Source organism: Balaenoptera borealis (genome assembly GCF_965194805.1).
Source record: "Balaenoptera borealis genome assembly, chromosome: 1".
NCBI classification, from domain to species: Eukaryota; Metazoa; Chordata; class Mammalia; order Artiodactyla; family Balaenopteridae; genus Balaenoptera; species Balaenoptera borealis.
The window spans coordinates 45,851,513-45,866,618 of NC_138860.1; the positions used below are offsets into that span (position 1 = coordinate 45,851,513).

At 35.5% G+C, this 15,106-nt stretch overlaps 1 protein-coding gene across 16 annotated transcripts in view; it reads right to left on the reverse strand.

Annotated features, from left to right (window-relative positions):
* SWT1 (SWT1 RNA endoribonuclease homolog) overlaps nt 1–15,106 on the reverse strand; it is a 106,899-nt gene that overhangs the window by 41,232 nt on the left and 50,561 nt on the right. For all 16 annotated transcript variants that reach the window (XR_014247291.1, XR_014247292.1, XR_014247293.1 and 13 more), the window contains one exon: nt 12,292–12,423. Coding sequence is in view for 12 of the 16 variants with exons in the window: in XM_082401517.1 (XP_082257643.1) it covers nt 12,292–12,423 (132 nt within the window). In the remaining 4 variants the exon portion in view is untranslated. The remainder of the gene's footprint in view (nt 1–12,291; nt 12,424–15,106) is intronic.

Here is a 15,106-nt window from a genome sequence, read left to right on the forward strand (position 1 = left end):
TTACTTTAGCTTGAGGTCAACATCCCCAGCAGTCAGCAAGAAAACTTGGTAGTAATCTAGTTTGCAGCGTAAACTTTCCTCTAGGAGTCACTTAATTTATAAATATTTAGGTTCAGCTGGCAGTTACTGATTTCAATGTAAATAAATAAATGGGCATTCTGATATATCAGCTTGCTTTCTTCTAAATTTGGTTACTGTTGAGTCCGGTAAGTTTTCAGTAAACTGGTAAAATAAAATTCCTAAACTTACAAATTTGAGGATGAACTCTTCCAAAACTATGAAATCATGGTGTTAAGATCCAGGTGACCAGGCAGTTTCTTTCTATTTCTGTACTAATTGATTACTCATTATACATTTAACTCCTGGGTGAGGTGGGGATATATCAAAAACCAAAACAAAGAGTTCTTGTCCTTATAGAGCTTACAGGCTAGTCTCACTTTAAAACAGGTAGCATAAGCAAAAGTATAGACAAGAGAGAGTCTACACTAATTAATTTTGATTGTCCTTGAAGATAATGAGCTAACTGAGGTAAAAGACATGGAAAGAAGAATTTTCACTCACTGTATATTCTTTTTCACGTATTGAATTATTTTTAAGCAATGTGAAGGTATTATATATTTTTAATGATTAAATAAAATTATTAAAAATTGGTAAAAATAATTAATGAATCAGAAAATAAATTTGAAGAATTATTCAGAATATAGCACAGAGGGATAAAAAAGATGGAAAAAAGAAAAAAGGAGTCAAGAGATACGGCTGACAGAACGAGGAGAGTCAGCAATAGGAATTCCGAAACAAGAGAATTAAAGAGAATGAGGGAGAGAATAATTGAAGATAATAATTGAGAATTTCCAGAGTTAAAGATATGAGTCTTCAGATTGAAGAAAACACACCACATCTCAAGAAAGATAAATAAAACATAACCTATACCTAGACATCTTGTGATAAAATTACCAAACATAAACGTTACAGAAGAAAATCTTGAAAGCATTCCAGGGTGGGACGGGGGTGGGGGGAGAGACAGATTACCAGCTAAGAAAAAAGCAATATGCTGACAGCTGACTACTCATTTCCAAGAAGATATAAGATAATGAAATTACATCTTCAAAGTGTCTAGGGAGGGACTTCCCTGGTGGTCCAATGACTAAGACTCCACACTCCCAATGCAGGGGGCCTGGGTTCGATCCTTGGTCAGGGAACTAGATCCTGTATGCCGCAACTAAAAAGATCCCGCGTGCCGTAACTAAGACCCGGCACAGCCAAATAAATAAATAAATATTTTTAAAAAGTGCCTAGGGAAAATAACTGTCAACCTACAATCTACACACAGTTAAGTATCAATCAAGAATGAAAGCAAAATAACACTTTCAGTCAAGAGAGGCAATGTCATTACAGGCAATAGAGCTTCCACCTGTTATTTTGGGATGATCTTGGAAACCAGCCTTCAGTCTATGAGGAAGCCCAGGCGACATGGAGATGCTACATGTTCGTGTTCTAGGTGACAGCCAGCATCAGCCAGCCTTTGAGATGACTCCAGACACCATCTGACCACAATCGCACAAGAGCTCTCAAGTGAGAACTACCCACACGTGTCCAGTCAAGCCCTGGAACCATTAGAGAAAATAAATAATTGACTGCTATTGTTTTAAGCCAGTAAGTTCTGGGATTTAGCAATAGGTGACCCAGAACATGAGGGCTGAGGTAAGGGAAAAAACCATCAACTACATAAACTGCAAAGTATGAAATTTCTTTTGCAGCTAATCTTTTGATTGGTTCAGCACGAGGAATTGTTGAACTGCTTTTGTCTATTTTTTTTCCTTTTGCTTAGTCATATATTCATTAGCCTTTTAGTGAAGGTTCCTTCTATAAAGTCCTACGGTATCTTAGTTGAACTAAGAGAGAATATTTTCCATATCTCAGCATGAGAAGAGAAATTAGTACCTCTGTTGGTGGTAGACAGATATGATCGTGGCAGCAGGAACCAATCACCCCTGAGCCCAGGTAAGACACAGACCTGAGGTGGAATGTAGAAATTCATAAGGAGTAGGTGTATAGACAATGGCCCCTTCCTACATCAGTCATTCTGTCACAGAAGTATCTGAGTTGAAGAACTGGCAGTTAAATTTCTGAACATGGAGTTCTATTTTAAGCGACTTTTCAATAGAAAGTTGAAAACACATAGGTATGAAAAGTGCATTGGCTCAGGTTATAATAAAATCTCTGTAACTTCTTTGAAAATTTACACATTTATGAAAGAAAATTAATTCCTGATTAAAGGTTCTGAAAATAAGTTGGATTTTCTTTGTTTTGTTTGAGAACAGATGGTTGCTTGTACATTAGGTCCTAAGCCTATATATGTAAAGGAAGCATAACAATTACACCTTAATTGAATGGAACACTAGACTGAAGAATGTTTCTACTTCTACACACAAAATATTTTATAGGATCACATCCACTTCTTGTAATTGTTTACAACTATTTCCAAGCAATCTAGAGGAACTGTTGACTTTTTAAAAATAAGTACAGTAATCATGTAGTATTGTGCTCCTATGGTACAGAGGGCAAAAAGATACAGAAAATTTCAAAATCCATTAAAAATCCTCCTCTTTTTTGCCCCTCCAGATATTACCACTTTCTCCCCTTTGCTCTTCCAGTCCTTCCAATAGCACTGAAATTAAGTTTGTATATTAAATTTTGTTTGAAATACCTAGAGTGGCTTCTGTTTTCCTGACTCAGCAATGACTGAAACAGTACTTGTTAACAGAAGAGTTATTTGGTTTAATTGTGGAGAAACCATTACCACTTGTTTCCCTTGATTCTTGGATCTACATTCTGACTAAGGAAGAAACAGCATCATATACAGCATTATCTAGGACAGCACCCTAACTTCATAGGTTACAGCTGGTATGGAAAATAAGTCTTCTACAGTGTGTTACCAAGCCAGTTCCTTAGATTAGTAGTACATGATAAAGCCAGCGAATTCCATGTAACCATAGCTGTACTTCTTTTGCTATAGAAGCACTGCAGTGAGAGAAGTTAATTCCATATGTAAAAGAAGTGTCTATTCCAGTGAAGACAAATCATTGCCCCCTTCGTGACGGAAGGGGTCTGAATCATTGCCACTAGTGGCTTGATGGTAGCCTAGGGAATGGTGCCTTATAGACTGCGTAGCATTTGCCTCAGCTGTTGGCAGTTCGGGCTCTCAGCAGTGGTAGCGTCCAGAGCAGCCTTCATAAGGGGAAGTCCCACGTTTGAGCTCATGTTATCCAGGCTGCTATTGTCCCTTTGCATATGAGCTCACTGACCAAACACTGCGGTGGCTAGGGGAAGAGGGTGACTGACATCCACAGGACCGCTGATCTTGTCCGTTTGACTACTGAGAGTCTCCAATGCAGTGGGTAGTCTTTGATGAGTACTCACTTGGGACACAAATACCCTCATACTCTGTGCCCATTACAAGATGCCCATCCACACATCTCTCCTCTAGACTTTCCTGTCACCAATCCTCAAATTCTGTTTTTTCCAAGTTTCCAAACAAACCAGTAGTCACTGCTTATTAATCAAGGTAGATCTGTTTCCCTGATCATTTCTCCAACTACAGTGAAATTTTAGGTCCCCGGAGATTAGTATTAACTCAGAGTCAGTATCTAGTAACCCCCCAAAAGGTCTGAGTATTTCACTTTTTCTAGGATAGTCACCCTCGTAAATGGATGCAAATCCTTTTAAAGAAGACTGATACATTCTTTATACTACCTTACACTCCAATGCTGCACAAAAGTACTCACACTTTTTCATCTACGTTATCAAGAGTTTCAATAAAATCTGCATAAATAACTATCTTTAATATAAAAATATAATTTTGATGATTTTACTTATTTGTCTTAGCTCAACAATCAAGTTGGGGAAAACATATAGCTATGTGCTGTCAAAACATAATCTATCTTAATGTTAGCAAAAAAGAAACATTAATTGGGGCTTCCGTGGCACAGTGGTTGAGAACCTGCCTGCTAATGCAGGGGACACGGTTTCGAGCCCTGGTCTGGGAAGATCCCACATGCCGCGGAGCAACTGGGCCCGTGAGCCACAACTACTGAGCCTGCGCGTCTGGAGCCTGTGCTCCGCAACAAGAGAGGCCGCGATAGTGAGAGGCCCGCGCACCGCGATGAAGAGTGGCCCCCGCTTGCTGCAACCAGAGAAAGCCCTCGCACAGAAGCGAAGACCCAACACAGCCAAAAATAAATAAATAAATAAATTTTTAAAAAAGAAACATTAATTGGAAAATCTACAACTTATAGTTCCAGTTACATTATTACTAATGGTAAGTATATGTTGATTCTTGAAGGTTTATTATGCCTTATTGACAAGGATTGTACCATCAAAATGTAACATAATTCCAGGGGTTTCTGACGTATAATCAATGTTTACTGAGTTATCTTCTAGGGAGAAAACATTGTCCTGAGTTGGACTCAACCTTTTATATTACTGGAAACAGCCTTGAGAACATTGATTGCATCACTTCTCACTATGGGCAGATGGTTGGTCTACTACAGTGTTAAAAGTTCTTTAGAGGCACAAGAAGATATTTCTCAAAATAGATGAGACTAATCCTAGAGTCTAGGGTACACTCTAACGTTAAACCTTTTGTACAACTACTCTGTAAGAAGGAATTAGAACTGATCATCTGGCTTTATCCATGTATTTATTATATACTTACTATTTAAGTTAAAATTATTATGATAGCCCTTGTTGAGCACCTTTGATCCCCCACCCCATTTCATTTATTTTACTGATGTCTAACCCCACTGATTTAGTCAGTCTTTCATCCCATCTGCTTCTCTGAAAAATGTAGTGTTTGGTAGTTTTAGCATTTCTTAGGGTGACTTAATAGCAGGGATAGCAGGGAATTTTCGTTAAATTATCAGATCAATAAATCATTAGGCAGAAATAACCAGCTACAGGGCTTCCCTGGTGGCGCAGTGGTTGAGAATCTGCCTGCCAACGCAGGGGACACGGGTTCGAGCCCTGGTCTGGGAAGATCCCACGTGCCGCAGAACAGCTGGGCTCATGAGCCACAATTACTGAGCCTGCGCGTCTGGAGCCTGTGCTCCGCAACGAGAGGCCGCGATAGTGAGAGGCCCGCGCACCGCAATGAAGAGTGGCCCCCGCTTGCCACAACTAGAGAAAGCCCTTGCACAGAAACGAAGACCCAACACAGCCATAAATAAATAAATTAATTAATTAATTTAAAAAAAAACTAGCTGTTAAAAAAAAAAAAGAAATAACCAGCTACAAAAGGAAAATTTTAAAGTATTGATTTTAAATGAAAACAACTCTATAAACAAAGTAAAATATTTGTTATCTTCAAGAAGTAATCTTCATTTATATTTGATTATTTGATTCTGGTGTGATCAAGTGGGAAATATTTAACTCCATCACCAAAACTGGATTTTACTGACTAAAACAAAAGAACACCGACACTTAGAAATGCTTTAGGGGTAGGAGGAATAACTGGCATCACAACGCAGATATTTAGGATGAAAATAAAGGTCCTCACAACGCTGACATTTAGGATAAAAATAAAGGTCCTTATTTCCTATTCTTGAATTACAAATGCTAGGAAGCATAGATAAGAGCTTCAAATGTATAAAATGAAATCTAGTTATTCTAAAAAGTAAGTCATGTGTGATCTATTACCTTCAGTAGCATTAAAGAGGAAGGTTAAAAAAATATCAGCTGTGTTGGATAATTCAGTCAGATTAATATGTGGATGCCACATATTTTGTCAGCTAATTTAATATAAATTTTACTATGTATTACATACATTTGATATAAATGTTATGTTAAACCTGTGTTTATCAAACTGTAATATAGATACCATAAAAAGCTTTTACTGTCTATATTTTATATATATTATATGTCTTATATAAGAAACGCCTGCTTATATTCCTTAAGTCTCAATCACTTCCATTACATCTCGTCTTTCCTTCTAGTAACCCTAATTTAGATAGTTGATATAGAGAGATCAGAATTAAGCAATTAAGGATAACATGGGACCACAAGAGCCATTTGGGCAAATTACTGGAGGCTCCATCATCTGTTCTAGACATAAATACCTTTTTTATCTCCTCAATCTCTTTGTTCCAGTCTTTCTCCTTCCTCCTGATTTTCTTATTCTTTACCCTTTCATAGCTTGTGCTTCTCTCTTCTGTATCTTTTTTGGAACCTCTATATTACCTATTCATCTAATGTCATAATGTAGTACTATTAGCAGCATTTAGCCCTACAAGAAGTTGCCCTCCACCAGATAGACTATAAAAGACTCATTCAACCATTCAACACAGCCCCCCCCGCTTTTTTTTTTTTTTAACCATCTGCTATGCGTCATACAGGTATAAATCTAGGTATAGAAAAGTAAAATGAAGAAAAGTAAGCAAAGTTCCTGCCCTAAAAGTGGTCAAAGTCTTAGGGAGCTGATTATGAAATAAATTATGAAAAAGGTCTAAAATGATAGCATGGAGGGTGAAGCAACTAAACCTTTTCATTTTAAAATAAAAGGTTGTATTATTTTCTCTTACTCAACATAGTGACTGATATACAGGACATGGGGTATATGAAAAATCTGATAAAGAGGTGCAGTGATATCTGTGGAAACCCTAATGGGGGAGGGAAGGTGAAGTCTAATTATCTAAGGGTAGAAAGGCCAAGCCTCAAAGAAAGTAGGTCAGACCTAAACATGGATAAACCTCTCCAATCTAGACAAAGAAAATTTTTTATCAATGGCTGAACATCTTGCACACTGCAATGAGTCGAGATGCTGAAAAGCCACTAATTTTAAGGTCTTTATTTTCTACGTCTTTCATAAAAACTTTTGTTTCAACAATTAATCTATAAAACAGCCTAAAGAGTGTTATCTTTGTGTCAACAGAAGGATGACCTTTTCTAAATAACCTTTCTAAAACCTCAAGAGGTCAGCTATCAAAACATACAATATTAAGTTAATATTCTCTCAAATGCGAACTCCACACTCTTTGAAGCTACTAAATCATTAGTAGATATAAAAAACTGCTGTGATTGTAGGATTCCTTTTCCCAGGAATTATGTATGGTTATACCAGTATATGTTTTGTTCTTATGTTAAAATGGGGTAAGAGAGTAAAAGGAAAATTCTTTCTTGTGAGACTTAATAAGGATTTATATATATAAATAACACACACACATGTAAAAATCCCCAGTTTCGTGATTATAATTGTTTTGTTTTAGAAAACCAGCTCTATAAGGTATTTCAAACCAAAGCCACAGGAACGTAACAGAGGTTACAACGGTTTTGAAGATTACTAAAAGCATTTGAAGATGATAAAAATTAATCATCTTCCTTTCCTAAATTCAAGCAGAAGTCTCATTTTCCAAAATCATGTACTATGATCACAAATGAATGTCCATCCAGAATATGATTGTGTCCAAGGCACCATTTAGCACTCAGTCTATATTTAAAAACAATCAAACCAAATATGACAGCTAGAAAAAAAATCATCTAAGCTTAAGAGATAAAAATTAATTAATTAATTAAACTTGAGATATCCCTTCATATAAAAAGTTCCCTCACCCACAAAATGTGCCAAGTTATTGATAACCCCCCCATAAGATTCAAAATATGAAATTGAGAAAACATTCATTATTTTAACCACTTCATCCAAGGTTACTTGAGCTGGAAATCTAGAGTTCATGAAATTGACACAGAAATACAAAGTTTTACATATTAAACCAAGTGATAAAATGAATATACACACTTAAGCATGGTCTAGTTATAGTTTTGGGTTCAAATGCTACAATTTGGGGTTTTTTTCTTTTTAATAATTTCAACCTTATTTTAGAAAGGTGAAACACACAAACATGATTCTAAAATGTAGGCAGACTGCAATTTCCTACCCTCACCCTCCCCCTTTCCTCTCCTCTGCTTCTAAACCAGGCAGCTCATCATCTACTTCACAGACACAAAAACATACATTCACTGTTATTGTGAGTATTATCTTTCAGGTTGAAGCTGCACACATTTATAGTATGCCTCAGATTTGGATTACATGACCTGTTTAGTTAACTTTGTAGATATGTCAATCTAAGCACAAGACATTTAATGTTTTTTGATTAATGTACAAGTAGAAGTTTTCTTAGTTTTAGAATTTTCCATATGACTCTTCGATTAATTTTTCACTCCAAATGAAGCTGTATAATCTTTATATACTAAGCAAAAGGTTTTTGTGATCTTGAGAGTAACTTGATCAATCTAGACATAAGTTCACTAAAGTATAAAATGAGACTAGATTGTACTGCCCTAAAAAATAAATCTTAAAACACTTTTGTTTACATGGAAAGAGTATTGACTAGTTCGCTAGTGTTTAGATAAGAAAACCATTAACAAAAGTGCTCAAATTAATCCTGTATATGTATAAAAGGAAAGATAAGAGAGAAGCAATCTCTAAACCAAGAGCAAATAAGTTCACTCTCCTACCCAAGGAGAAAGTGTGCAGTAAGTATAGAAATCAGCGATATTCCCATCCCATTTTCAACTTTTACCAAATTAGGTATTCTGCTCCTAATTGTATAACTGTGTGAAGAACTGTTACATCAATATTTTCAATCTTAACTTACGACAATCATGTTTAGACCCCTATTAAAATTGAAATAACACACTTTTAAACATTTCAAGTTTAACGTATCAGCTTTAAAGAGAAAATAAAGACTAACACTTGTAAATACGTTACAGTTTAAAAAGTATCTTCATACACATCACGTGAAGAAGGCATGAGTATTCTCACTTACTAAAGAAAGAAACTGTAGCTTAGGGTAGATGACATGCCTGAAGTCAGCTACAATGGGAAAGATCTGGAACTAGGAGCCCGAACTCTTAGTTCAACAAACACATTTTCATTCACTTCTTTAACTGAAGGACCTGGTTAACAGGTCATCTATTATTGATTCGTAATGTAACACTATAAATGATCTGCTATAATAAAAAGAAATAGAGTTGACAAATATTCACTGAGCATGCATCTCAAAACTAAATGAAACTATTTCATTTTAGTAAGCATCCAAAATACTAATGAATTTGTAGTCACTACAAATTTGAGTGTATTTTTCAACGTTTACACTCATAGTCAGCCAACCTCCAATTTTTTAACTGAACTTACTTTAACATGACCCTGTTTTTTAAAGGATTTTAAGACCACATATTCACTTGACAAAACAATATACATTAACTTTTACTACATTTTTTTTCAAATGTCCACTGTTTGAAGGTTTAAAAAAAAACTTGCAATTTTAGTAGTTTCTGTTGATTAATGAATGCTTAAACGGGCAAACTTTTTAATCATAATGCCCTCTGCTGGTAACTCAAGAGGTTCTAGTATATTTATTACAGGAGGTTGGATTAATTTCTTTAACTGTGGTCCCCCACCAACTGCACATAAATCTCTTGGAAAGCCTGTTAAAAATACAATTTCCCTCCTCTACAAAATACCTACAGATACTGTGATTTCAGTAAGCCTGGGATAAGATCTAGAACTCTTATCTTCCCCAACAAATAAGCAGAGAATCACTGGTTTGGTTAGTTATACCAACATCCGACTTTCAAAGCACAATAACTTTATGAAAAGCTCTGGGAAGGCATTATTATGCCTCTTTTATAGATGAAGACTGAGGCTCAAGACAATTTACTCCAGGTCACATGATAAAAAGTAGCAGAACAACTAACATTTTCTTATTCCTGGAGGTACGTACACTTACAGGAAAGATTAACAAAACTGAATCAGCCTTAAAATTCAAGTATTTACTTCCTTAGATATAGTTTATGAAAGCAGTACATGCTATACCTTCTCAGCCATGACTCCACATGAGATTCACCAGGGGAGTTTATAAAAATGCATACACCCAGGTCCCACTCCCAAAGAATCAGATTGAATAGGTTTAAGGCAGCACCCGGCCATTGTTCTCTCTCTTTTTTTTTTAAGCTCCCAGATGATTATAATTGGCCACCAGGGCGGAGCACCACTTAGGCCCATGGTGCTCAGCCTTTAGTGTGCACAGAATCACCTGGAGGACACAGACTGCAAGGCCCTACCCCGAGAGTTTCCGGTTCAGGAGGTCTGGTAGAGTTGGAGAATTTGCATTTTTAACAAGTTCCAGGTGGTGATGATGAGGCTAGTTCTGTGCCCACACTCTGAGAACAGCTGGTTAAGCATACTGGCTAGTGGTTCTCAACACTGCCTACACATTAGAATCACCTGGAGAAATTTGTAAAATCCTGATAGCTAGGCACACCCTCAGACCAATTCCATCAGAATCTCTGGGGTGGGGTCCAGGGAACAATATGTTTAAAGCTTCTAAAATTAAGAAGCTTTCTCTACAGCAAAGTCTATAAAAGCTATTAATGGATGTATAGTGATTTTCTGAGTGGGTAATATAGTATGCAACATTTCTGAATTTTTTTGGACCAGAAACACTTCTGTCAAGGCATATAATTGACGGCTCTGGATGTGTGAAATACTAGCCTACAGGATAAAGTGGAAACTGCTTTATGCGGCCTATAAGACATTCCCCTCCAACCTTGATCCAGTCTCATCTTTTCCCAGACTCTCCCTGGCTCCACTGCCTGTATTCCTATTAAAATATAACTCTCTATTGCAATTATCTGTTTCAATGTGATTGTTTGCACTATTTCTACAAGCTCACTGGAGTCAGAGTTTGCATCTCATTTATCTTTGATTCCCCAGAGCTAGCATGATGCCAAGCACAGGCGGTGCTCAATAAACATTTGTTGAGTAATTGAATTCAGACTAATATCCCTACTTTCTGTAGAAAAGGTAATGTGTCAAGCATGGCTTTTATGCAATGTAGCATGTGCAACAGCTTTTACATAGCTAACATCAGAACTGAATATTTCTTCTTCATAGAGCTACTCTTGTTTAATATTGCCTTAAATAAAAAAAGAGACTACATGCACTTAGAGATGATACTTAACTTGTCTTGGGATCTGTTACATCTTCAATTCATTAGTAACTTAAGAGTGGCAAAAAGCTTTGGTAATTTTTTATTCTAAGAATCATATTAGCCAAGTGATCCAAAAAGAGGTACAAATGCTTTGTGCATTAACAACGAGATGAAGTTTCCAAAAACCCTTAAAGAGAAGTGAAAACAAAACCAAAAGCTGCTATTGTTTTAAAAATCTAAACAATAGATTTGACATGCTAAAATCAAATCAGTTTTGATTTGGTTTTTTTAATTTATAAAGAACAGTATTCTTCTGTCAGCAAGCTGCATGCCTAATTCAGGTCAAGCAACTTTGGTATATACAGAAAAAATTGCAAGATTAAGTTTAGTATTCTTCTTCAGTGCCACAAAAGAAAACATCTGACTTCATGCTACACAGGTGGTATGGTCCATTCTATACCTTTCTGGAACTATGTTTTCTATATACATCACAAATATTTAAAATAATCACGTATGTATTAAGTCTCAAAGCATCATAAAACTACGTTGCGGGCTTCCCTGGTGGCGCAGTGGTTGAGAATCTGCCTGCCAATGCAGGGGACACAGGTTCGAGCCCTAGTCTGGGAAGATCCCACATGCCGCAGAGCAACTAGGCCCGTGAGCCACAACTACTGAGCCTGCGCGTCTGGAGCCTGTGCTCCGCAACAAGAGAGGCCGCGATAGTGAGAGGCCCGCGCACCGCGATGAAGAGTGGCCCCCACTTGCCGCAACTAGAGAAAGCCCTCGCACAGAAATGAAGACCCAACACAGCCACAAATAAATAAAATAAATAAATAAATAAAGGAGTTCCTTAAAAAAAAAAAAGACTGCGTTGCTTCTCAAACTTTTCCAGTTTGTGGTACTGTGAGACTGTATTGGATGAAATCAATCACGTTAACAAACATTAACATATATTTGTTTTTAAAGGGCAGTGATAATTACCTTAACACATATTTTTCATTCAACAAGTAATTACTGAGGGCCCATTATGTGTCAGGCACTGTTCATGGAGCTATAGTTATGCAATAAAGAAAATAAAGTTCCTTATGAAGCTTACAATCTGGTCTATTTTTTTCTAGAAAGGAAAAAAGTGGAAACATTTGTGTGGTCCAAATTAGAAATAGGGATTCTTTGCAAGGGAGGGAAAAAAGTTAAATCTAAAAGCCATTAGTTTATAAAACTTGCTGGAAGACTCCCAGCAACTCTGAAAAAGCTGATAAACCTAAAAGAAAGATGAAAGTAATAAACCTTAAAATTAGTTAGTATTTACCTCTGAATTCCTTCAAGAATATCCTTAACAGCTTCCATTAACTTTTGAAGATATACAAATGCTTCTTCAAATGATGCTATTTTTGAAGACATCAGAGCTGAATTTGAGCCCAATCTTTGAAACACATCCATGCTAAAATAGAGAAAAAGATGCTCATAGGTACACATGCATATTTAGTGTAATTCAAGTATTTCGATTTCTAATGTATAAAATTAGGTAATATTTATAACTCATCTCTCATAATGCTAACTTATTTAAATTAGAAATAAAAGACAGTGACTTGTGAATGTCCAGGCTACCATTCATGCAAAAGATTATCGATCAACAACTATACAGGTCTAATCTAAAGTAATACTGTAAAAGCTACGTGAATAATGTTTCACTCTAAGAGACCATAAGAGATGGAAGGGAAGTAATAATATCAATTTATATTCAAGTCAGTATGTAAGTACTGACAGTACTCCCGTACATAAGGATGAAGAAAAAAAATCAGACATCAGATTTAGAGTTTGCTGAAACTGGATGTTACAAGTGTTCATACACTTTACTCTGGTAATTCCAATTTTAGAAATCTATCACATATTAATAATTATTCATAACTGGGTAACAATTAGTAATCACCTAAATGTTCAACAATATTAAAAAAAAGTGTTAATAGTAAATTAGCCACCTGATGAAAGACCAAACTATTAAAATGATGCTTATGCCATCTATGAAACAGAAAAATTAAGGTATATAAAATGTACTCAAATAATAACCATATAAAAAATCAAAACATATGCTGTATGGGTTGAACAGTGTCCCCCCAAAATTCATGTTCACCCACAACCTCAGAATGTGGCCTTATTTAAAATAGGATCTTTGTAATTAGTTAAGTTAAAATGAGGTCATACCGGATTAGGGTGGGCACTACCCTATGTGAAGACAAAGGTAGAGAGTGGAGTGATATACTACAAATACTGCTGGCAGCTACTAGAAGCTAGGAGACAGTCATAATAGATTCTCCCTCAGAACCTCCTAAAAGAACTAACTCTGCAGACACCTGGATTTCAGACTTTCTAGCTTCCAGAACTGTGAGTGAATAAATTTCTGTTATTTTATTTTATTTTTCAATATTTTTTATTGAAGTATAGTTGATTTACAATGTTGTGTTAATTTCTGCTGTACAGCAAAGTGATTCAGTTATACATATATGTACATTCTTTTTTTATATTCTTTTCCATTATGGTTTATCATAGGATATTGAATATAGATCTCTGTGCTATATCGCAGGACTTTGTTTATCCATTCTATATATAAAAGCTTACATCTGCTAACCCCAACCTCTTTAAGGTTGTGCATACGTGCTCTAATAATAGTTTTATAAAAATTATTATTTTCGTTTTATAAAAATTATTTTTATTTTATAAAAATTGTGCATAGGGCCTACCAGATCTTCAAATGAGCATCTCTATGTGACAGGCTCAAGCATGAATATGTTGAGAAGTTCTACAGTGACTCTGGTACACAACCAGGCATGGGAAACAATGAAGTAGGCTTTAAAAACTATATACTGATAAAATAATATAAGCATTTTTCACTTACTGAAGTACTATAATGTAAAGTCTATTATCCAGAAATTACCAAGAACTCTGTAACATCCAACACAAATGTATGTATACTATAGGTCAGTTCTAAGGTACATAAAGTACTCAAATGTTTTCTAAATGAAAGGAAGATTAAAATATCTTAGATATTGTTTTAAACTACTTTATTTTTAAAGTGATCATTTCTGGCATATACAACTTTCTGATAACAAAAATATCTGATAAGCCACAACATTAAAAATATGTTAAGACTGGACAAAACAAACAAAACCTTTGCTTTATATGAAAATACAAAATTTTAAATATTGTTTTCTTTACCTCACATGTCAGATATCGTTATTTCTTTAGGATAACAGACTATATATTTGTTCGAAAAAAATTTTTAATTGTTGTCAAGGACTAAAAATGGGTCCCAAATCTATGACTGATTGAGAATAGATGTTTAAGTGGAGTGCTAATATTACTTTGCTGCTCTTGTAGACAACTAGAACAGATAAATGATCTTAATCCAAAACAACAAACTGGGCCCTCGAGACAAAATCATACTACAAAGCATATAGTAAGATTAACATATTAATTATATAAAGACTATGGGTTTGGGGAAAAGTATGGAAGGGAGCGTCGGCCTACTTTAAAACCAGTAGTTTTCAATTATTTTTTAAGTTACTCTAGCAGCAGCCTATTTAAAGACTACTCACAAATGGTCTCTATCTTTTCATTTTACCAAGACCATAATACTTCATGTGTATGAAATAAAAGTATTTCTCCGTTTCAAGTAAAAGTATTTATCTTTCTTTTAAAAAAATTTTACATGAATTTTCCCTAATCCAGACTGATGTTTTCTTTACATTATTTTAAATCTTATTAAGGCTTTGTATCCTGTTAATTCGTTTAGCCAATCTTGGTGACTATTCATTGGTTTTGACATATATAGGCAATGATTCTCATCAAGGTTTCACATCTGAATCACCTGGAGAGAAGCACTAGTTCAGCTTCACTTCAGTCCTACTGAATCAGCACTTCTTAGAACCTAGGCATATATAGTTTTTAAACTCTCCAGATAATTGTGATGTGCACCCCTAGTTAAGCATCACTGTTTCTAAGGGTACAAATTTGACAAAAGGCCCTCTTATGATAATCTAGTACAAACTATATTGTTAAACTCACAACCCAAACACTAACTATTTAATGAATAAGAGGAATGATGGAAAACCCTAAAACTCAATAAT